The sequence below is a fragment of the Ambystoma mexicanum genome, chromosome 10, assembly GCF_040938575.1.
Source record: "Ambystoma mexicanum isolate Mex_15411 chromosome 10, UKY_AmexF1_1, whole genome shotgun sequence".
Classification (NCBI taxonomy): domain Eukaryota; kingdom Metazoa; phylum Chordata; class Amphibia; order Caudata; family Ambystomatidae; genus Ambystoma; species Ambystoma mexicanum.
This window is the reverse complement of record NC_090932.1, coordinates 895,892,988-895,917,772: the sequence shown is the minus strand read 5'-3', so window position 1 is coordinate 895,917,772 and position 24,785 is coordinate 895,892,988. Positions and strand designations below refer to the sequence as shown.

The window sequence follows — 24,785 nt, the reverse complement described above, 5'->3', positions numbered from 1 at the left end:
AGGCATGTCCAGCTAATTGGCTTAATTAAGGTCAGGCAACTAAAGTGAAGGACCTACACCTGAAACCACTTAGCAGGTCACAGGTGTATGAAATGAGGGACTGCCCAGCATCTCAGGAGAACCATCCGGGTGAGAACCATCTGGTGGACAACCAACCTGGAGAGAACCATGCTGGGGTGAGCCATTCTGGAAGGAACACAGCGTGCAGAGGCAGAGCGGGCTGGAGCGGAACGGGATGGAGCAAGGGTGGATTGAGCAGGAGTGCAGAAAGGACGCCAGGGCCAGCGCAGGCCGTGCAAGGGCCAAGAAGCCTGCTCTTCCCTTTCATCGGTGTCCACAGTAGGAGCTGTGGGACACCAAAGGCTCTCAACCGCTGCAGGCCATTTGTAGCCTTCGCTAGGGAAGAGCGGGGCTATGTACAGCTCAAACCAATGACGGCAAGCGCTGCTCGCAGAAGCCCACGCGAGGAACAAGCGGAGCTGAGAGAAACAGAGAAACAGAGAAACAGAGAAGCCGAATCGAGAGGCCAGGAGGAGCGATAACAGACCGGTGAGTGTGAGAGAAGGGAACACTCATATCAGGGCGCTGCAGGGCTGGAGAGAAGCATATTGGCATAGCAAACAAAAAAGTATCATTACAATTGCTATGGAAGAGGGAATCCAATGCCGAACAAGCTGCAAATTGGCATAAGTACTTTAAAGAGTGCTACAAACATTACGAAACACCGGAGAAAGCTGAAATGGGTTAGTGATCTTGAGAGTGTTATAAGCATTACTGAATTCTGGAGAAAGATGCAAAGTATTATAAGTGCTAATCAGCATCGTTGAATTCAAAACGAACCGAGAGATGTGATGAGCCTATGTGAATACAGCACGAGATTACAGCAAATGATAAACACTTATGAGCAAAGTGAAAGCAAGGTGGTGTAAAAGGGTGAACACCACGAAATGTGAAATACATGTTGTGGCAACGCCAAGAGAATGCCAAAGAGAATCTGAAATCAGTGTTGATTGATATATCTGAAGAATACAGAAGTATAACAAAGTGCCAAGGGTTCTCGTTGCATGACGTGTGATGGGTGGACAATGTGGTCTGACAACTGCACCTACACCGAGTGACCCCATGTGAAAAGAGCAAAGGAAAGCCAATGTGAAGAAGCTTGCTTTCAGGCACAGTTCATTGTGCATAAGAAATGCAGAGAGAGAAAAATGAATCTTTGTGAACTATTGAAAAGCCTGAATAGTTAAGGAGTTGAATTGGAATTCTTTTGAAAGTCAAGAGGCTTGAACTGATTGTTGTTTTGAAACCTGGAAGAGCTGGACTCTTGGGGAAGGGGACCCCAGAACATTGTGAACTGTGCTGAACTCTTGGGGAAGGGAACCGTAAGGCCTTTTTCGGAATTGTTCTGAACTTGGGGAAGGGAAGCTGAACTTAAGCCACGAGCTGGAAGAAGCTCACAACCTTTTTATGACCACTATATCGTTTGATGCTGACATCCCTACACATTATATATGGTTAGTTGTGAGGGTAAGTATAGGTTTTGGAGGCAGACATACTTTTAAATTGAACTTATTGACACAGACAATCCTTAGTTTTCTTTAGTTAGGGAAATCCCCCCTTAGCATAGGGCCACGTTAGGCCTTACTTCATGCTGACATTTAAGAAAAATAAAACATCTACTTAAAAAGTTGAATCGGTTGTCCGTGTCTTACTTCATGATGACTTCACATTACAGCTTCCCTCCCCTTTCGGGACCAAGAAACTCACAAGGTTGCACAGAAGGTATATTTTTTAACCAAATAGAAATAATTGAAACAGATTACAGATCAACTAATTGCTTCTTAACAAAAGGCCAATGACAAGAAATAATCAACACACTAGTGACTTCCATTTTCAGTGCTACAGTTGCGTAAATAGAGACTTTAGTAACACACACTTCACCATAGATATCTATGCATTTAATTCACCCTGCGCACACAAGCACCATGTATTGAGTGCATGAGAGTCCAGGAGGAATCATTTATTTGTGAAAAACAACAAGTTACAAATATCCCTGCCTATCCAATTCTCACCCCCAGATACCAATCCCCTTACTCAATATACATGTCAGAATTTCAACAGCATTTTAAAAACTCAATTGCAACAACTACTAGACCTTCATGTATGTAGATGGCTTATAGAAAGGACAATTTGTTCAACTGGTATGTAGGCTAGATTTAATTATCCGGTGAAAGCATACCTTTCTCGCTTTTAGTGGTATTCAACTCAATGGTATATCCATGAATTTCTTCAATTATATTATTTTCTAGGTATGCACATACTGAGATGTCCATTTAACTCCCCGATAATTCTTCTGCACTAGACGTCGTCGTACAGATAAAGGGTGAGGGGATCTCACTGTAGACACACTATGCAACTAGTCTATCAATTATAGATGTTTTTCCAGAAGCACCAACACTTCTGAAACGTTCCCTAACCACCCGGGATGTCATATCAATTCATGTATTCCCACTCCTCAATACTAACAAAGAACAGAGCCAGCATTTAGTCTAATTCCCCTTTGTAGTATCACTCCCCTCAGCTGTGCCACACAAGAAGGGACGGGAGATCGGGATACGAGAGCCACTCACGGGGTGTCCCTTTTCGGTCTGCAATCGGCAGACAGTCCAGGTTTCTGAAGGTTTCTGTATGCCCATCTATGCACTGAACGGCCCCCTCGGAAATTTCTTTCCACGCTTCAGATAGAAACTGGGGATGTATTGAGCAGCCTTTGCTCCTCCTATCTAGGTTAGCCCAGATTTTCCTCCCCAGAATGATGTATTGTATTGTATATGGATTTATAAAGCGCAACAAAGACCTGGTGGCATCAAGGCGCTAAATCCTGAGAGGATAAGGGAACAACTAACATTAAAACTACAGTGTTTTGAGCTGTTTACGGAAGATGGCAAGAACATGAATGGCCCGTAAGTGCAGGGGCAGGGCATTCCACAGAGAGGGAGCCAGTACAGAAAAGGATCTGCCCCCCACACAAGTACGTTGGAAGTGGGCTACAGATAACAGAAACTGGTTAGATGACCGAAGACATTTCTTAGGTTGATAGAGAGAAAGTTTAGATTAAACAAATTCAGCCCCAGCAGAATGAATGGCATGATGACCAATCTTGAAATTCACCCGGCTTCTAATAGGCAGCCAGTGGATACGCAGTAGAAGATCACAAGAATGAGACAAGCCTAGCTGCTGCATTTGCAAAATCTGAAGGCGCTGGTGAAGCGCTTCAGGCTGGCGCAGATAGATTCCATTGCAGTAATCTATTGACCCCATAATGGAGGCAGTCACAATGTTGGCCCTAGCCTCATTGGGGTGAAAGGGAAGAACCTTCTTCAAGAAAGTTTTGCAAACCCAGTTTGGCAAACAGAGGAGATTTGCGCTTCGCTAGATCCAGAGGCCATAACTTATATACCACGGTTCTTGACAACGACAGAGGGTTTCAGACAAGGACCAAGACATGCCGGCCAGTACTTTGAGGTCCAGCCAGGGCCAACAGAGGCCTTGCCGACGATCAACACCTCCGTCTTCTCTCCATTTAACTTGAGCCAATTATTGGCCATCCACATCCCAACTGCTGTGAGTCTCAGCAGCTGGGGAGGATTTTCCTTAGGGGCATTTAAACAGAAGATGGTGGGTATTTTGTAATGGTTAGGGTTTCCAGAAAATAAATATTTGCTCTTTTCTCTCTTTGGTTTTTCTTTACTTTGTTTTTTGCTTTTTTTTCCCTCAAAAGCTAGTATTACTTTTGAGTTATGTGCATAGAGGATACTGCAATAAGATGCCTTGGGATCTTTCTTTGGGACCACTTCTACCTTTTTGGGTTCTTGAAAAGATGATGACGAGGAAGAAATTCTCAAATTGGGAGGACAGTGAGCCTCATTACGAGTGCGGCAGTAAGGGGTTAACGGAACCGGTAAGGATGCCAGTGCCGTTAACCCCTTACTGCCGCATTCCGACGTCCCTTAGTTTTACCAGCCGCCCCTTAGCGGGAGCCGCTAAGGGACCAGGGGGCTAATAACAGGCCCACTATTTGCGAGTCCATTATTACCTTCTTCCCCATTGCCATTGAGCCATATGGGTGCTCGAATGTGAATGGGGAATGGTTTTCAGAATGGTGACTTACCGGGTCCTCCAAGGTTGGAATTACCCTTAAGTCCCCATTATGAGAACCCGGACCCAGACACGAGTTTGGAGGCTACCTCCAAACTCATAATGACCCCCAGTGTCTTGTTGGGTGACCAAACGACATGAATAGCACAGAGAATCCTGTGTGACCGATGAGGGTAGAGAGGATTGTATCAGACTCTCTTCGCGCCCTATGATAAAAATATCTACCAAGGGTTTTTTTCATTCTTGAGCTCCCTGGTAGTTTGATTTCCATTAGCTGTTTGAAAGTTTCAACTTCCCCTGGGGCACTAACCTGTTTTTTCTTTCCTTTCTTGTTCTACTGGGGATTTACTCCGACCAAAGGCCAAAGAAAAGGGGGTCTCATGAGCCTCCAGGTTGTCAGTGGGGAAAGAGGACACAGTTGAGATCTTCTCAATGGTAGTGAAGTACAACGGAGGAGTGTCCATTAGATCTGCCAAACTTCTCCCATCCTTTTGCTGGATGAAAAGGTGGGAGGTGGATTTAAGTCAAAGGGGTATCTCTTTCCAATCGTATCCACTCCCTTACCTAAATAGCACACGATAGCTTAGTGGGTGATCATTCTGGAGATGGAGTACTATGATCCCCTTTTTTTCTCTAATGGAAGGAATGGACAAGCGTTCACCGACTTGTGAAGGTAGCAGGTCTTTTACTTCTTCCTGCAGTTTGGGTGTTTCAGAGCTCATTGTACCAAGTATGATGTTCTCACCTCTATCATCCTCCTACTGTTTTATAAGAACCCCACTCTATTGGGATGACAGGTAGGCTGGAAATTTGAGAGTCTTAAGATTCTCTTCTTCTTTTGAGCAAGAGGTCTCCCGAAACTCTGGGAATTGAACCGACCTCTTTTCCTCCAAGGTAGTGACATCCCTCGGTTGATTTATATGATGGTCAGGGACCAACTCTGCCTCCAATTAAGCATGAGTTAGAAAAAATGTCCTACTTTTTTCCTAGTTATAGGATTTCTCAGGGTCTGTGATGGTTTTCTCTCGCTTTTGTCGTTGTGGGTCTTCCCTGGAAATCTCATAGATCAAATATCCAACTAAGTCTCCCCTCTGAATCGTAATAGGGTTAAAGGAGACATTCAAAAGAATGACTTTGAGGTTTTTGTTACAGAAGAAGAGGGGTAGTACTCTAAACCCGTTCTTCCACCTCGGTTTTCCATGCCAATTTAGATTTGTGACTAAACCGGTAGGTATACTGATCTGAAGGTCTAAAGAGAGTATCACCTTATCTCTCCTGGGGATCCAACAATCACAGGGACTCAGAAGTTCGTAACAATTTCCACCAACATCTTTCCTAACCAGGATGATAACCTTGGAGGTTAGAAAACCCAAAGTGAGTCCCAACCTAGTACCGTTTCCATAGGGGCAATCATTGGTTTCAAATCCAAGGTATTCAGGGTTTCTGATAGTGGGGCTGGAGGTTCTACTGTTCGCCTCAATGACTTTGTGGATTCCATCCAGTTGGGCTGGATGCCACTCATGACACCATATGTAAGGGTGTCGAAGAACAATGCTGACACAAGGGTGGCATGTTTGTGGTTATAGACTTTTATCGATAGTAAAATATCCTTCAGTATCCCTATGTCTAAGAGGGATTTCCCTGCCTCAAACTAATACTAAAGGATCTGTCAGAATGTCTGTCCAAATGAAAAGTCCACCATCCTGTGTAACAACCTACTTCTATCCCTTACACTATAACTAAAGATAACCCAACAAAAAATTCCTTCTCCAGGAGAATGACTCCCTTCTCCTGGTATATGGGTGGCGATTCCAAAATGTTCTCTTGCAAAAAAGGTATCAGGTGTAAGAAAACTGAAGGTGTCTCCCTGACTAGTCCCCGGGGATCTGTCATTCCGGTGGCCAGGACACAGCCATTGCTACTGGATTCAGTTCCTGGGGGAGGACAATTGAGGGAGGATCACCTGGATGGGGGTCCTGGGGGAGTGGAAGTGGGACACTGACGGGTGGGACGAGGTATCCCCCTTCTTATAACACCTTTTCCCTAGCCTATCACATAGGATATTCAGACACTCTGCCCTCCCCCCTCCCTTTCCGACATGAACACTTTCTTGCACCATGAAAGACAACAGACTAACACTAGAGCCATTTACCTGACATGTCCCAACACAAGGGTCAGGCAGAGTCAGGCAGTTGACCAGAACCACACACACCTGTCGGCCCTTTTCCTGCCCCACAGGGATAAAGGTGGAGCACCAAAGCACATGACGAGAAAGGCAGACCGCACAAAGAGACAGCTATTGAAGTACGGCAGTTCAAGAAGAGGAGAAAGGTGGCGAGAACCGAAGGGGCGACAAGGAGAGAAGCAACCTTGCCCTTTCCAGCCCAGACCTGTGAAGCCACCGCGAAAGGAATCGTAAGACCATGAACAATATCCTGCATGTGTTGCAGCACATGTCAACGGTACACAGAGCATGCCAACGCTGATAAGCAGGACAGAGAGAGGCACCTGCTACATGCTACAGTCCTTGACTCCAGATACAAGAAAAGCCAAGAGGTTCATCACAGCCGGTGAGTCGAAGGGAGAGCCTATAATAAACCGAACTGTGTTGAACAAAAGACGCAAAGTAGCAAAATAAGGAAGGTTCAAAGAACTATTAACATTAAGGAAAAACCAGCTGCAGAGGGGTCCGGCACCACATGGGTGCGCACTCAAGAGACTCTGGTTGATCCCGTGTTTGGTGAAACAACCGATAGCAGGAGGCTCTAGGAGAGCCACAAGGAAAAGGTCAAAGTGGTCATACAGGGGTCTTGCAAAACCCCCTGTACTGTCGAAATTCTTTGACCTGCACGCAATTGGAAAGCTAGTGGAAATGAATCCTGCATATTGAGTTCAAGAGAAAGACTGTGTGGTTGGCAAGAGTGAACCCGACAGAGGGATGCCAATAGAACAGGGCAAGGTCTGAAGTCCCAACGAACAGTGTGTTGAAAGGAGTGAACCCGACAGAGGGATGTCCACAGTGAACTGTTTAAAAAGACATTAAGGCTTGCGAATGCCACAAGTTAAATGGTTTTGAGAAAAAGCCATAGTGAACCCAACGGCGGGGGGCTGATATTCGAGAGGGGTCTGAGCCCGAAAGAGGGGGACCCAGAGGTGAAAAGTCATTACCCAATGTACATTTGGAGAGGAACATTTTGTTTGTTACTTTGACCACATCAGGTCCTCGGAGGCAAGAGACTTTGTAGAAAATAGACTCAACCACCGAAAGTCCTGATAGCTGAAGCTGGAACTGTCGTCTCGTGCTGAGAAATCTCAAGTGTGTGCTGTGCTCAAGAGTCCCGTACTCAAAACATGGGAAAGGGAGACACTTGGCTACGACATCCTGACTTATCATTTGTGAACACTTCTATCTTTCTTGTGAACCCTATCCCACATTCTTTTTATTTTTAGCTGTAAGGATTGGTTATAGGTTGTTCTTAGTATAGGCCCTTTTATTTGACAAGACGCCACTAGGACTGCCTTATTATTATTATTTGATGGTCGTAGCTTGCTCCCATCTTAGATTTAGGTTTAGCGTTTTTCCAACCTGCACAAACAGTTTGATAAACAAACTTGAACTGTGATCACTTGTGTCTGTCTTTACTGTTGCCACCATGAGTTCCTTACACAGGGAAAATGACTCCCTTCCCCTAGCTTGTGGCAATATAACAAAGTTATTTCCCCAAGAGAATGACACCCTTCTCCTGGTATACGAGTGGTGTTCCCAAAATGTTAAAACGCCAGGAGGAATTACTCCCTTTCCCTGGCTGCTAGTTCCAGCACTTTGTTCAGTCAACTTTCTGGACCAGGAGAATGACTCCCTTCTCCTGGTACTAGTCTGCACTTTCCAATACAGTTCACAACAAGGCCAGGGGGAATGACTCCCTTCCCCTGGTGCCTCTTCAGTGCACTTCAAAGGATTCAGTTTTCTTACCAGGATAATGACTCCTTCTCCTGCTGTTTGTAAGTTCTTTTTCAACTTGGGTTTTATCTTGACACTTTTTCATTAAATTAACAAAGTTCCAAATCTTACTCATATTGGGGTTCCAGACTCTTCTGTGGTGGTCAGTGGACTTATCCTCACCACTTTGAAGCACTCATTTTGTGTATACGCACTTTATAAATAAACAATATAATACAATACACTGATACAGGGAAGATTTCCTCTTATTCTTGGTTCTCCTTTGTTGGGGTCCCAGACCCTTCTCTGGTGGTCAGTGTACTTATTTACACCACTGATACAAGGAAAATTTCCTTGGATGCTTGGTTCTCTTCTCTTAGGATCCCAGACCCTTCCGTGGTGCCCAGTGGGTTATCCCTGCCACTGGTACAAGGAAGATTTCCTCTGAAGCTTGGTTCTCTTCTCTTAGGGTCCCAGACCCTTCTCTGGTGGTCAGTGGACTTACCTCTGTCACTGGTATGAGGAAGATTTCCTATGATGCTTGGTTCTCTTCTCTTAGGGTCCCAGACCCTTCTCTGGTGGTCAGTGGGTTATCTCTGGCAGTGGTATGACGAAGATTTCCTCTGAAGTTTTGTTCTCTTGTCTTAGGGTCCCAGACCTTTCTCTGGTGGTCAGTGGACTGGAAGATTTCCTTGGATGCACTCTTCGCCCTGGTGTGGGTCCCTGACCCTTGATGGCCCTCTGATAGGCCTTACGCTTGCACTGGCATGAAGCAGAGACCTCTCTACTACCCCCATGCCTCTACCGGTCCACAAGTGCTTCCAGTTACCTTTTGTGGCAGTGTGTTTTTGTACAATGGATTGTACTAAAGGTAATCGTCCTCATCCCCAGTGGGAGAGTCCCTCCCCATGAGGTCCTCCAGCATTAAAACACCCCTAGAGGGACTATTGGGTAGGGGCCGCAGCTCCCTAGCCTCATGGAAAAGGGCTCCACCTTGGGGAGAAGTGACAACACTTAGTGAATCGTCACAGCACCCATAACTGGCAGATGTTAATCATGTTTAATTAGCATGCAAAATGCCAATGTTGTTTACTTTACTTACCTTGAAAATGTACTTCAGTGGGATGCTGGAGATCTCAATTTCTTTAGTACCTCAAAATCCTTCCTTTTTACCCTCTTTTTATTTGTGCAATCTTTCTTGATCAGTACCATTACTTTGGATGTCTCTGTGCATTCATCTAATTGCACAATCATCTTTTTGCAAGATCTATCGGTTGATTAAACATATGCATGCGTGGATCCACAATATTGTATGCAAACAACCTTTGTGAGATGATAGAACCCACAGCTGGCTCCCGGTATTTCTGGGAAACTGAGTTTAACATGGAAAGCATGCGCTATTAATACCTGTTTGTGAAGTAGATCTTGTGACGTGTCTTGTGGTGCTGGAGTTGTTACATTCACCCTGGACCAAAATGGATTTCCCGAAAACCTCTGTGATAAGAAAACAAATATATTTATGTTGAGTCACTTTGAAGTGGGAACTAAACACAAATCTACTGCTTCTGAAGGGGCGCGTGACACACGTATCTTGATGTTTTCTCTGCCTTCTGATTTAAAATCTGTTACTTTGTCAGATACCCCCACACGTGAATGACAATCGTGAAATCCCCTTGCAATGGCGAAGACATAGGAAACATCGCGTATCCTTGTGCATTTCAATCAGATTATGCTCTTAACGGGGTATGATGACATCATTATACAACATATAATGGGCGAATGGCTCGTAAATGTCGCCAGAACCCAAAAACTGCATTATTAGTCCATAATACCTATGTAACGTTTTTGTTTTACAAGTAGAACATGTATTAGGCTTCCATTTGGTTGGAATCAGTAAATCACTGGAATAATAGAAGTTCCATGCTTTATAATTCACGCATATGGCATGAGTACCATGAATGAAATGCTTTGAAACTATTGTTATTTCTGCATTAACTGCAGCCAAGCATGTGATGTTAAGGCATAGCATAGCAGGATAAATAAAATTATTCCAAAATGTAATCACAGCCAACAGCCCTTCATGGAGTTAGTGTAAACTGCTAAGAATTTCATGTTAACTAGAAATTCCTTCTAAATGTAGCGCAAACGCACAGGGCAACTTCTCCAAAAATGGGGCTTCATTTTTGGAAAGACACAGGTCACTTTATGCACAAAGATGACTTGTGCATTTCCAGGTGGCTGTGCGGCAGTGCAAATGATGCCATGCCCAGCCACCTTGCACACATCAGCATCAGGAGTGTACTCCAGCACTATTGTTGAACAAACTCTCAGCACTCACGTAGAGGCAGGTGTTATGTTCAGACTAGCATCTGAATCAAGTAGTAACGCAATGAGGCCGGCACAAGCAATATAACAAATAAGACGCGGGAGCCGGGGTTGTATGCTTCTTATCTCTTTATTCACCGGCGCGAAAAAATGGCGCCTGAGGCGGTAACCCCGCCTCTTCCTTGTACGTGAGGCACAGCCCACGTCAACATAACCAACAACAGAAATGGAACTCCCCGCAACTTAAAGAAGAAATGGGCGTCAGTTCATTTCTTCTATCCATCTGGTGGGTCTGCGTATGGTCCTTTCAGAAGTGCTTCGTCTTGGGGTTATGATCCTGTTTGCTGAGGTGTCGCTGTCACTGTCGTCAGCGTCCCGCTCTTCTTCTCTGTATTCAGACTGCAGATCTGAGGATTCGTATGTGGACCTGACAGCCTCTTGATCATGTTCGGGATAGCCATCAAAGACTTTGATGAATGATGAGTTTCTTGCGATGGTTCTGCGGGAACTAGCCGCCGTTATCATTGATCCATTGGTGTGAGTCACTTTAATGGGTTCGGGTCTGAATGCAGGGGTGTCCTTGGTGTTCTGGTCCTGTCGTACCAGTACGGTGTCACCCACTTGAATTTGACATGGTTTTGCATGTCTCATGTGGTCAGAGTATGTCTTCATGCTTGCTTTGTTTACCTTGTCTTTTGCTCGTGCATCTTCAATGATGGTCGCAGGTGGACGGACTCGAGGGTTGTGAGGGACTCTTGTCCTTATGATTCGCCCAAACATTAGTGTGGATGGACATTCACCTGTGATGCTATGTGGAGTGTTGCGATATTCTCTCAACAGTGTGCAGATGGCTTGCATAAATGACCCATTAGTGATGAAGCAGACCTGCAGTGTTCTTTTGAAACTGCTCATGAATTTTTCAGCCATCCCATTGGCTTGAGGCCATAGTGGTGTTATTGTTCGGTGTTGGAACCCTAGGTGTTCTGCGAACATTGCAAAGTCATGACCACTAAAAAGCGGCCCGTTGTCCGACTTAACTGTTGTGGGAATTCCATAGTCGGAAAATGTCTTATCCAGGGCGGGTATCACGGCCTGATCACTGGTTGAGTGTATGAGGTGGACTTCCGGGAAGCGTGACATTTCATCCACAATTACTAGGGCATACTTTCCATTAGCTACAGGTCCAAACATATCAACTGCCACTTCATCCCAAACTTGCAATGTCATTTCGGATGGTTTTAGTGGTGCTGGGAATGTCCTTGGGGCTACTGCTTGACACGTGAGGCATGTGCTCAGGAGACTTTCTACCTTCTCGTCCATTTTTGGAAACCAGACTTTTGTCCTGAGTTGCCCTTTTGTGGATACCACTCTGCGATGCCCGGCATGAGCTATGTCCAAAACTTGTTTTTGTAGGCTGGTAGGTATTATAATCCTGTTTTCCTTGAGGAGCAACCCCTCTGGGGCCATGGATAACATGTGTTGCACTAGTTTGAAAGTGCGCAGTTGTGCTTCTTCTTGGGCAGATAAGGTCGATTTGTCGCGATCTTTATCGTGCCACCATCCTGTTTGCACACACTCTTGTACAATGCAGAGCAGTATGTCATGTTTCGTGGCTTCCACCAACTGAGCCGTAGAAATGTGTTTGGGGAGTGCGTTGCTGACCAGGTAGTTGACGTATTGGTTTGGTTTTGTTGATTGCCGTTCTTCTTGGGCCGGCATAGGATATCTTGATAGGAAATCTGCTGGGTTACTGTCTTTCCCTGGACGATGTATGATGGTAAAAGAGTATTCTTGTAACCTCAGGCCCCACGAGCTATGCGTGGTGGTATTTTAGCGGTGGGCTTTCCGTAGCTCGTGGTGAGGGCCTGGTGATCTGTGACAACAGTGAAAGGGTGGCCGTACAGAAAGAGATGATAATGTTCGCATGCCCATACGACTGCGAGACTCTCTTTTTCAGGTTAAGAGTAGGCGCACTCTGCTGGTGATAAACTTCGGCTGGCGTAAGCCACTATGCGCTTGGGTGAGTCTGGAGAGGCCCCGGGTCTGGATTGTGCTAGGATGGCTCCCAGGCCAACGGGGCTGGCATCTACGGTGAGCTCAGTGTCATATGTAGGATCATAATAGGCCATGCATGAGGCTGATGCAATATGACGTTTGATCTCTTGAAAAGCACTTACGCACTCTGTTGTCCAGTGGAAGTCGTGGTCTTTCCCTGTGAGGAGTCTTAACAGTGTACTCACCGATGCAAAATCTCGGATGTATCTGGTGCAGTAACTGGCCATTCCTAGAAATGAGCGTATAGCTGAAGGAGAAGTGGGGGTTGGCTCATCCACTAGTGCATGCACCTTCTCAGGGTCTGGGCGCATACCTTTGTTGGAAAATATGTGGCCAAAGTATTTTAATGTGGTCTTGCTGATCTTGCACTTTTCAGGATTCAAGGTGGGATGGATGTTTTCTAGTGCCATGCAGACTCTCCTTAGGGTATCGTCATGGCTGGCTTGTGAAGTCCCAAAGATGAGAATATCGTCGCTATAGTTCAGGCAATGGGGAATGTGTTTGATGATCTGGTGGATTTCATTCTGGAAGATTTCTGCAGCACGACGATACTCCGGAACTTAATCTCTTATACCTGAACAATCCTAGGTGCGTTGAAAACGCGGTGATATATCTAGATGAGGGATGAAGTTTGAGCTGATGATAGCCTTTATTCAAATCTAATTTTGAAAATATGGTGGCCCAGTGCAGTAAGTGCATCATGTCTGTCACGCGTGGGGATAAGTGTCGTTCCTTTCAATGGCTACATTTGGGGCGTGCATGTCAGCACAGATGCATATTCTTGATGTGCTGTCTTTCTTGGGTACAGGTACAATTGGTGAGACCCAGGGTGTGGGGCCGAACGCCAGCTCAATAATGTCCTGTTGTAGTAGCGACTGTATTTCATCCTCGACTTGTTTTTGTATGTTGAGCGGAGTGCCTCGATAGTGCTGAGCTATCGGCGGTATATGTGGGTTGATGTGTAGCTTGATTTGCCTGTCCTTTAGACGGCTTAGTCCTTTGAACAAGGCTGGAAACATCTTTTGAATCATGTCCTTTGCGCTGGAAGTGTAGGCGGACATGATTTGATACATAATGTTGATAAGTCCCATTTGAATGGCTGTGCGGAAGCTTAATATGCTGCCCCCTGGGACTTCCCCTTTAATGGCGTATATTGTTACTTTTTGCTTTTGCTCTTTGTACTGGCATTTTGCAGTGAACATTCCTTTGCAGTCCAGTGGCCTGTTGGACCCATATGGACATACTAATGTGTCAGCCTTTTGTAATTCTTTCTTCACATCAAGAGCTTGGTATACTATGTCACTTATAACATTGACAGTAGCTCCTGTATCAATGAGGAATTCTAAATTTTGTCCATTTAGCTGAAGCAACAACGTGGGTCTGTACTCAATTGCTGTGTCATTACCAATGGCATGAACGTATGATCGTTTTCTCTCTCCACTGGACGATAATGATCTAGCGTTTCTTCTGTCTTGTGGTGACTCGTCCAGGTATCTGATCCTTTGCCGCGGTTTTCGATGAGGAGAATGATGTCGGCTGTTGCGATGACTCAATGTGTTTCTCCTTCCTTCCCGCCACCGGGATGGGGTGTGCTCTCTTGATGAACTGGGCTAGCGCGGCATGTTGGATGTGGCGGAGTGGTTTGTGTTTTTGCGCGGGCTTCCCGCCTTGCGCCTCTGCCGTATTGTCTTCCTGGCTCTCTGTTAACCTCACTGCTTTGAAAGAACTTAATGTTTTTGCAGACTGACTGGAAGTGGTTCTCCCCCCCACATTTGTCGCAGTGGTGCCCTATGGCAGGACATGGTCCCACATGAGGAAATCGAAAGCCGCATCTGTAGCATTTCTTTTGATCTGACGAGTCGGTCGGGGTGCGAATTGGGCAAACAGTTGCTGCATTTGCAGTCTGCGTGATGGTGATGTTTCCTAGTGACTCAGTTTGCAGCGTTAATGCTGCATCAGCCCCTGCTATTTGAAGTATTTCTTCTAGCATTCTGCAGCAATTTTTTGCGAAATTCAGGGGCTCCACAGCCTGCAATGGCTTGAGATTTGAGTACCTCATCCATGGAATATTTATCAAAATCGCAATATTTGGCTCTTTTTCTTAGTCTCATGACAAAATTATCCATGCTTTCATTTTTGTCCTGGGTAGTTGTGTGAAATACATGACTCTCATAATCAACATTTCTCAAGGGTGCAAAATATGTGTTCAGTGAGTCAATTATGCCTTGGAATGAGTTAGTGCTGGAATCAGGCATTTCAAAGACAATATCACATTCTGTGGTACCCAGTGAGTGTAAAAGGATGCCTTTCAGGCGGCGTCCCTCTCTCACTCCGGAGGCATCAATGTAAATGTGGAGTTCTTTTAGCCACCTGGCCCACCTGGGCGCCAGACTATTGGTGTCTGTCATGTTGAAATGTGGCACTGCTTGTAGATGCAGAGATTCAGAGCTGCCTTCTTCTTTGTTGCTGGCATGTCTGGGAGTGGAGCTGGTCTGAGGGCTTTGGAGGCCGCTATCTAGATTGTCCTCTGACATGGCTGCAGGTACGTGAGCTATAATGATTTACTTGGCTGTCGGGCAAGTCTCTCTCTGCAGTGCAGGACGGAGTGCTTTTAATACGAGTCAGGAGCGTAGGAAGGGCCACAGCGTTGTTTTCATGGTCCGTGTCACACGCTGCACTGATTGATGTGTGCTTGTGCGCGCGGATGAGCACCGCGCTCCGCGTCGCAGCTGCCGCCAGCATGTGAGCGATCACTCGTTTTAATAAAATGGAATGCTACGAGGACAGTAAGTGCGGCTCTCGCACCTTACCGCAGCACGAAACAAATGGGTTCAGCCGGGCGCGACAGCCCGGTCAGGAGATCCTCGTCGCCATTGTTATGTTCAGACTAGCATCTGAATCAAGTAGTAACGCAATGAGGCCGGCACAATCAATATAACAAATAAGACGCGGGAGCCGGGGTTGTATGCTTCTTATCTCTTTATTCACCGGCGCGAAAAACTGGCGCCTGAGGCTGTAACCCCGCCTCTTCCCTTGTACATGATGCGCAGCCCACGTCAACATAACCAACAACAGAAATGGGACTCAGTTCCCAACAGAACAATAATGGATATGGAAAGGGGACACAACATCAGGGAGTGCATTGTACAGTTACAGGTCCTTAAACAGACCCGGCAGGATATTGACGCATAAAATATTTGGCAGCATAAAAATGCACGTTTTGCAACACAAAATTACATTTATTGCAGCATTTTTGCGGGGCCTCTTAACTCGGCAAAATATTTCATGCTGCAATATCATGGGGTGTCTTCCTAAAGAGCCTGTCATTGTGATGTAAAGAAAAAGAAAAAGGCATTTCTATCACTGTTCGATATGTAAGTGGGAGAGCAGCAGTTCATACTTCTGATGTATCGCACCAAAACAAGTCGCATAATGTCAGGATGTAAGTCAGGCTCCTCACAAAATAAATACGCATGAGACACGAGCACCTGTAAAACCTGCTTTATTTCTCCTCCCGACGGTAATCCACGTTTGCTGCGTCACTTCCTCCCTAATACCTAATAACATGTTATTTCTCCAAATAGCAATCTGACAAGGGTACACAAGAAAACCCAAACAGAAACTACAACTTCCCCACAACTTGAATGTAAAGTCAAATAAACCCATTGCCTCGATCTATCAAACCAGTCTCTTGCATATTTGGACAGGCTTTTCTGTAGCCAGACATGGAGGTATTTCTCTCTTTTACTGCCACTCCTTCATTTGTAATTGTAATTTGTAATTGGTTATTTATAACGCGCTTAATACCCAGAGGTTTCTAAGCACGGCTCAGGGATCGAACCTGTGTCGTATCTTGCTTTCAAGGTGAGCATGTTACCCCTGAGCTATCCTCCCAAGACATCAATGTCATAGTCAGTGACATATGGCTCACTGGGCCTCATTACAACCCTGGCGTTAAGGGGTTAATGGCGCCGTAAAAGGCTGCGGCGCCGTTAAACCCTTAACGCCCGATTCACACTTTAACGCCTGCTTTTTGCAGGCGTTAAAGTCCAACCCGCTAAGGGACCTTGGTGCTAATTACGGCACCGTAATTTGCGGTGCCGTAATTAGCGCCTTCCCCATTCCCATTGAGCCCTATGGGCCAGAAATGGGGAAGGGGCCATGGTGAATGGGGATTTACCGCCCCGCCAACCTTGGAATGGGGCGGTAAATCCGCCATCCACCATGGCGGAATCCGGCATGGACCATGGTGCTAATAGCACCATGGTCCAACGCCAGGGTTGTAATCTGTCTCCAGAGTAGCAAGATTCAGTGTCACTGACATTTGAATCTGAGTTCTAATGGTGTCATTTCATAACATCTTTTGAAGAACGAGTTTTGGTGATTTCTTTGCCACGTGTTCTGCAATTATCAAAGAACATTTGGTCTACTTTATAATGAGAGGGTCAGGACAAAATTAAGTCATAGCCTTATGAGTCATTGATTATTTTATCAAAACAGCGTCACCAACATTTAGGGAATATGTCTTAGCCCTCCTTAATTTTTCTGCACATCTTTTCTTTTCTGTTTGGGACTTGGTGTCTTATTCTCTGGTCGCTAGATCATGTGGATGCATATCTAGGGATGGTAGAGGGTGTGGCAATCGTGTTTTGATGTTTCTCCCAAACATGACTTCCGATGGGCAATTCCCAGTCATGCTGTTAAGAGTATTTTGATAGTCCTGTAATAGCTGAAAAAGCACCTGCTCCATTGGTCGATTTGAAAGCTAGGTTAACTGCAGAGTATTCTTTATATTGCTCATGAATAATTCAATAGTGTCATTTGCTCGAGGCCATAATGGGGTGACATACCAGTGTTTAAATCCCAAGTACTCAGCAAAATTGTTAAAGTCTTGTAAACGGTGCTCCATTGTCAGACTTGACTATTTGTTGGGATTCTTGTCAGTGGCAGGAAAGACACCAAAGGTGGTCATGGAATTGATTATTTGAGTCTCGGGGTACAGTGAGCATTCGCCCATTGATATTAAAATGTACAGTCAATTCTGAAGTGGTCTGTAGAAGTTGATTGCTGCACTGTCCCACACAACTTGAGGTAAAGGCGTCATGTGAATAGGCTCTGGTGCAGTATGTGGGGGCACGACTTGACATGGTGGTGCATCTCTTGAGCATATTTTCTACCAGTGCATCCACCACAGGGAACCAGAACCTTTGACGCAACATGTGTTTGGTTGAGACAATGCCTCCATGCCCTCCATAAGCCAAGTCTGCCACTTGTTGATGTGGTGATATGGGAATTACAATTTTATTGCCTTTCAATAGTAGCTTGCTTTCAGACTTCCATAGATCATCTTTCACCGATAGCACATTGTGAATTTCACTGTGGTCGCTTATGTCTCCCCTCATAGCCATTACTTTGCATGTTTTCACTTGCTGATCTGATGACAGATAGGATTGTATTTTCATTAGACTCATTTTCCATGCTTTCCAGATTATGGCGTGTGGATTTGGCATGAAATATGACATAGTTTATATATCTATCAACTATGTTATGTTATTGTGATTTATACAGAGCACCACTGCCATTTTCGTGGTCTCCAGGTGCTCCGGTGGATCTAAAAAGGAAGTAGGGCTCGGGGGGAGATGGTTAGTGGGGTTGAGAAGGACAGCACTAGCGAGCTTTGATGGGATGCTGGTAGCTTCAGTTCGGACAAACTGGTCACTGTGTGCTGTTTTTTGTGTGTGTAGTTGGCAGATGTTAGGTGGTGTTTGGTGTATGTTTGGGATGGTCTGTGTATAAGAGCTTTAGTTTTCTGTAGTGTGTTGGGTGTTGTTGGGTGTTGCAGAGCGTATGCAGGTTGGGGTCGTTTCTGCTACAGTAGAGGTATGTGTGTTTTGTTTGTTGTTCGAGGGTGAGTAAGCAAGATATTGGAACATTTCAGTATGATTAATCATTGGTGTTAGTGCCTTTCTCTGCGTTGGTTAAGTTTGTCTGACAGGGATCATATTCTTTTATGGTTAGTTTGCGTTTATTGCTTTATTTTGTTGGGTTATGTGATGAATACTGAAGACTCCTCACAGACTCGAAGCCTAAAGTCTCCTCCCATGTGTCCAGGGGAAGGCTGCCACCTGATCCTGACCCTGGGGGTGGTATTAGCCGGGTGGATCAGGCAATCAAGGGAATGTGAGGACTATGTGAGGGAAATCACAACATTCATAATTTCCTGAGGTTTAGGGTTCCCTAGTATCTGACTATTTGATGGTGTGTTCTTATCGTGCAACTTCCCGTCTCAAGCTTCCTTTAAACATAAAGGGCCTCATTACACGGAATGTGGTAAGGGTTTACCGTTACCGGTAAGGGTACCGGTAAACCCTTACCGCCTTACTACGAGGTCCCTTTGCGGGACCCGACCTCAACGGCTGCTTTTACCAGCCGTTAAAGAACAGGCCCGCAAAGGGACCTTGGAGGCAATTACGGTACCGCAATTTGCAATTTTGCAATTTTGCAATTCCGCGATATTCTAGCAGAAAACATTAGGGCTGCCGAAAGCGACGCCAATGACTCGGATACGTTACGAATTGGGACTTCAATCCCTACAATCAATAGTGGAATGGAAAACACTAGATCAGTTCAGGAAAGTAAACAGCTAAGAAAAGATCCCAGCCCTGGACATCCTGAGAAGATCAAAATATGAAGTCATTGACCTTGTATTAAACAAATGGAAAGAAGCAACCATGAGGCTATGTATGAAAAGAGATATCACATTAGAGACACTGATACGAATGCCCCAGATTGCAAAAAAAAAGCTGGCTCAACTAGATTGGATTGAGACCCAAGAGCATAAAGGCCGATACAAAATGAACTTAAAATGCGAAGGTGAATCAAGAGCGGTTAACCAACTACCACATTACCTCAACCTGTATCCGGACAGAAGAATTCAAGATAAGTTTTTAAGATTGAGACTGAATCTTCTCCCCACAAGAGAAGTACTAGGAAACTGGACCCAAAACAAGGCGGATAACAAAGACTGCAGATTTGGTCGAACTGCCGGGAAGAGCGAAACGATATATCACATCCTAATGGAATGCGAGGCTCTTAACGAAAAACGTCTGATATATGGTGGCAAATACCAAAGTGCTACTGTAGAACTGGCCCCCAAGGAAAGATGGAGTCAAATCCTGATGGGAAACAATAGGAAAATGGTTGCTACCATCATCCATTTTTGGGAAGACATCACAACCGAGAAGGAAACCCAACAGGGATGAAGGAAAAAACTAAATGATGAACTAATTGAAGAAACATAAATGTATTTTAGCAGAATCAAAATGTAAGGTTTAAGATACAAACCAAACACATTTTAATTAAAAAAAAATGGCTAATTATGAGAAAACTATATTTACTTGTCCATCTCACATTTTGGACCCCTCACAGTATAAAGGTTTTGGATCATAAGGTTTGGCTTGTGTCTATTGTCTTCTGATGGTCATTTCTTTTATCAGTGTTTCCCGTTTAGATTGGTGAGTTAAGGTGCCATGAGTTTAGCAGTTTCTTGAATTTTAGGTGATCTTCTGCTGTTTGCATTTCCAAAATGTTGCTCATATCCAGAAGAAAGCTGATACACTAAATTTCAGCTTTGAGTATTGTTTTGGTTTGAGGCGAATGTCATTGCTTGCCCTCACTGTTTGGTTTGGTTTATAAATGGTGATTTTCCTTGTATGAATTCTACAGTGGATTGCTCTGTGTGTTATGCAGAGTATTTTGAAGAACGTTTTTTTGACTAGTAACCAATGTACAGTTCTTAGTGCTGGTGTGACATGTTCTCTCTTATTGAGCCTGAGGAGTAGTTTTGCTGCTGCGTTGTTTATCCGCAGTCATTTTTTTGTGAAGTATTGAGGCATTCTGACATAGATGCTGTTGGCGTAGTCTATTCTTGACATGACAAGGGAGGGGACGGTGAGTTTTCTATGTGGGAAGGTGAGGAAAGGTATGTTGCTCTTGTTTGTGTGTAGGTGGAAGAAGCATTTTTTTACTACTGCGTTGACTTGTGGTTGAAATGTTAAGCTGTTGTCCATTACAATTTCTGAGGTTATTAACCACTTTGGAAGGTTACGGTTAGTTTCCTATTTTGATAGGCCAGGGGATGTGATGCTGGGTCGATGTGTTGTTAGGCGTGATCATGATTTCTGATTTGTCCAGTTTGAGCTTGAGGTTGTTGGTGCTCATCCAGTCCTTTATTTCTGTGAGGCAGTTGATAATGGTTGGGTTTTGTTCTCCAGTAGTGTTGATTTTGTCGATGATTTGTGTGTCGTCTGCGTAGTTGTAGCACATGAGTCCATGGCTTTTTATGAGGTCAATGAGAGGGGTAATGAAGATGTTGAAGAGGACTGGTGAGAGTGATGAGCCTTCTGGAACTCCACAGGTTGTTTTCCATAGTGCTGAGTTGAAGGGGTTAGCCACGTTGTTTCTGTTATTTCAGCCGGGAAGGATTTTCAACTTAGTAACGCTGTGTTGCTGATTCCTATTTCTTCTAGTCTTTTCATAAGCTTTTCATGGTGGACTATGTCAAACGCTGCTCATAGATCTAGTACTATTAGTGCCAAGGTGGCGTTGGAGTCTGCATTGGGTTTTGGATCGTCCCATATGGATAGTAGGGCATTTCCGTTCCTCTCATAGGTCTGAAGTCAGCTTGTGTCTGGTCTAGAGTATGGTTGTTTTCTACATGTACCAGGGTTTGTTCAGAAGCGCAGCTTTCTTTGAGTTTTGCCAGGTATGGGATGTTTGAAATTGGTCAGTGGTTGATCAGGTCTTTCATGCTTCCTGCTGGGTCTTTAAGGAGTGGTTTGATGTAAGCTGATTTTAAGGCTCGTTGTGCGTTTTCGGTTGCTAGTGAGTGGTTAAAGAGGTTGTGCAAGTATTTTGCAGATGTATTTTGGGTGAGGATAGTCTTGGTTGAGGATACATATTAGGTGGGCATTTGTCTGCAGGGAAGCTGGCTCTGTTTCTTTTGATCTCTAGGCTGTTGAATGTTTCTGTTGAAATTGGTGAGAAGTCTGTTAGTCTTGTGGTTGGACAGCATCACATGGGAGGAAGGGGCAGGCTAACAAGACAGGAAATCCGCCAGGTTTTCTGCTTTGCCCTGGCCTGTGGATGATCTGAAAAGTATTGTCCTCCAGGTGTAGTGCTCATCTATCAATCCGAGGGGGCATTTGTTTTTTTCTGGGTGCAAGAAAATAGTAACGCATGCCTGGTGATCAGTCATAACAGTGAACGGTTTGCTGTAGAGAAACAAATGGGAATGTTTGCATGCCCACACCTGGGCTAGACTCCTTTTCAGCTTGAGGGTAAGCTTGCTCTGGTGATTTCAGACTCCTGCTGGCATATGATACCATGTGTCCAGAGGTGTTGCTATATCGGGAAAAGATCTGGGGCTATGCTAATTTTGGGACTGCCAGGACTGGGGGCTAGCTAGCCTTTTTGGTTGTAACCCCTGAGCTTCTATCCGTGGCTACAACCAAAAGACCCGGGGCTATAGCCCCCTCAGTCCCTCCTAGCAATACCACTGCATGTGTCTCCTTCACTTTTTTGTGTGATCATCTTGTGCTAAAACAGCCCCTAATCCTACAGGGCTAGCATCAACCATACGTTTAGTAGATCAATTGGGGTTTAAATATGAAATGCAGGCTTCAGATGTGATTTTTTGAGATATTGAGTAAAAAGCATCTTGACAGTCCAAATAAACTCACAATTCCGTTTGGTGAGGTTTCATAAAGGAGCACTGATTACCGCAAAGTCTTGAATATATCAGGTACAAGAACAGGGTAGTCTTAAGAACGATCTCAGGGCTGAGAGGTTGAGTGGGTTTGGGGTGTTGTTCAATGGTGACATATTTTTGTCCGTGTCAGGTTCAATGCCCTCACAAACTTCTGCATGCATTCTCTGAAGTCACACTTTGCTTTGTTATGTGTGAGATGGGCATTTTCTAGTGTCACACACATACAGTGCTGTATATCATCATGGTGCTCCTGTGTCATACCAAATATTAGTATGTCATCTTTATAATTTATATAATTTGGGATGTGTCGAAGTACCTTGCGCATTTCCTCTTGGAGGATTTCCACCACTGATGCGATGCCAAAACCAAGGCGTTTGTATAAATATAAACCTAAATGGGTGGCAAATGTGGCAATAAAATGTGACTCAGCCACAAAGGAAATTACATCAAAGTAATTTGTTGTGGAAACAACAGGATACACTTGTGGACCAATGGAATCAATGTAGACATTGAAGTCGCATATGCATCATGCACACATGGGACCCAGGTAGCTTGTGTTAGACAAATCAAAAGAAGGCATTCATAGCACCAATATATCACTGGGCATTTGTAGATATAACGTGGCAGGCGTATATTGGATGGTGAATTCACTTCATCATTGACATATTGGATGCTGTGATCAATTCACGCAATGAGAGATGTGGTCCAAGATGATTACAGTGCAACTGGCAGGTGGCTGTTGTGGATGACTGATCTTTCGACCAGACATAGAGAGCAGATTTCAGAGAGGAATAGGTTCTTAGCAGTGATAAACTTTCTGTGACTGCATACAGCTGGAGGTTTCCTTCCTACCATTTGGAGAGATACTGAACCTTTGTTGCGCACTTGCATCGTGAATAGATGTCTCCAGCATAGAGGAGGCATCGGTATGGCACCACTGCACAGCCGAAAAGGACAGTGCCTCAGAGACGCAAAAAAAATACTCCAGCCATCTTGCGCATGGTTGCTGCTGAGACCACTGAAGTCAACGTGTGCAGGCTCAGCATCAGAAACTTCTGACAATACAGCAGTGTGCACTGGCAGTATAGGTACACTTTACTGGAGCTCATCGTCATTGTCAGGATGTAAGCCAGGCCCATTCATAAAATAAATATGCATGAGACTCAAACATCTGTAAACTCTGCTTTCTAATGGAATGTATCCTCCCATGGATTCCTCATCTTAGATATACCGATATCCTGTTTACTGTCTCATAAACTGTTTGACAGGAGAGGGCACTGTGTGGCATTGAGTCGATTTCCCTCGGGGGATACAATTCCTGCATCCGAATGTGACGTCGATGACAGTATAAATAGCATGCACTCCACCAGTTGCCTCAGTTGCCTCAGTTCCGTTTTTCTGCATGCACAGCACGCTCTCTGAAGGGTTTGCCTCAGTGAATCGCTTGACTAACGTCTTTACCCTTTTTTTAAGTAAAATCTTCACAAGGTCTACGCCAAAGACAGGCTTCAAGAGATGTGCGGATTGGGATTCAATGATGATGATCACTGATCCACACCGGATTGGTATCTGGTGCGTCGCCGAAGAAAATTAAGTCATCGAGTGCTGCTCTTGCCATCAATGACCAGCAAGACCTTTAAGAAGAAAAGATCAAACCTCATCCTAGGTTGGTCGCTTGGTTTCCAAGTCTCCGTCTTCCGCGCCTTCGAAGAGATAGTCTTCTGAAGGTAGAAGCTCCACCGGAGAGAACTCTCCAGAAAGACCCAAGAAACAATCCCAACATTCTAAATGGTCAAGATCCAGGAGTGGTTCCATCATTCTTCCTCATCACAGAAGAAGTAGAATAAACAACACCATTGGCGAATAAACAAGTGTCAAGTAAATGTTTCTAATAAAACCGCTTCTGCAGCCGAGTGGCAGAAGTTCAGAGAAACGATGATAGAGGTATTTTCGAATGCAGCCCCTCCTGTTCCCTCGAAAGAGCCGAAAAAGGCTGTTGAAACCTCTATGTCTTCCAAGACCAGCAGGGAATCCAGCAAGGCTTCGACGCATGCACCCAAAAGCCAGAGTCTGAAGACCACATAGATGTCGTCTCGCATAGCTTTTTGTGACTTATTCCTCGAAGGAATGAAGTCAAAGGTCCCTTTGATGTCGACGTCGGAGACGAGCTATGTTTTGGAACTCCCAATGTTCCAAAAGAATTGGTCTCGGACCAATCCCAGCTTGAAACCTGGCCACTTGTCTGAAAGAAACCAGTGGTCTGGATACCTTTCCTGAGGTGGAATGTGACACTCCAGACATACACTGCACCTTAATTCGGCCTATAGAACGGTCATGAATAGGGTGATTGAGTATTTGGGTTGGGGGCATCCTGCTAAGGACATTCCCCAGGATGATCTCACTGACATTTTGGACAGAGGTGATACTAAGGAGCATGTGCTGCCCTTCCATTGGCCACTAAAAAAGGTTCTGGAAAACTGGCAAAAACCAGACACCACTCCTGCTGTGAACAAGGAGTTGGTAAAGAAGTACAGACCA

General features: G+C 44.9%; 1 protein-coding gene across 9 annotated transcripts in view; it reads right to left on the bottom strand.

Annotated features, from left to right (window-relative positions):
• Positions 1 to 24,785, bottom strand: part of MCF2L2 (MCF.2 cell line derived transforming sequence-like 2) — a 3,251,461-nt gene that overhangs the window by 138,247 nt on the left and 3,088,429 nt on the right. For all 9 annotated transcript variants that reach the window (XM_069618639.1, XM_069618638.1, XM_069618642.1 and 6 more), the window contains one exon: positions 9,506 to 9,592. In XM_069618639.1, coding sequence (XP_069474740.1) covers positions 9,506 to 9,592 — 87 coding nt within the window. The remainder of the gene's footprint in view (positions 1 to 9,505; positions 9,593 to 24,785) is intronic.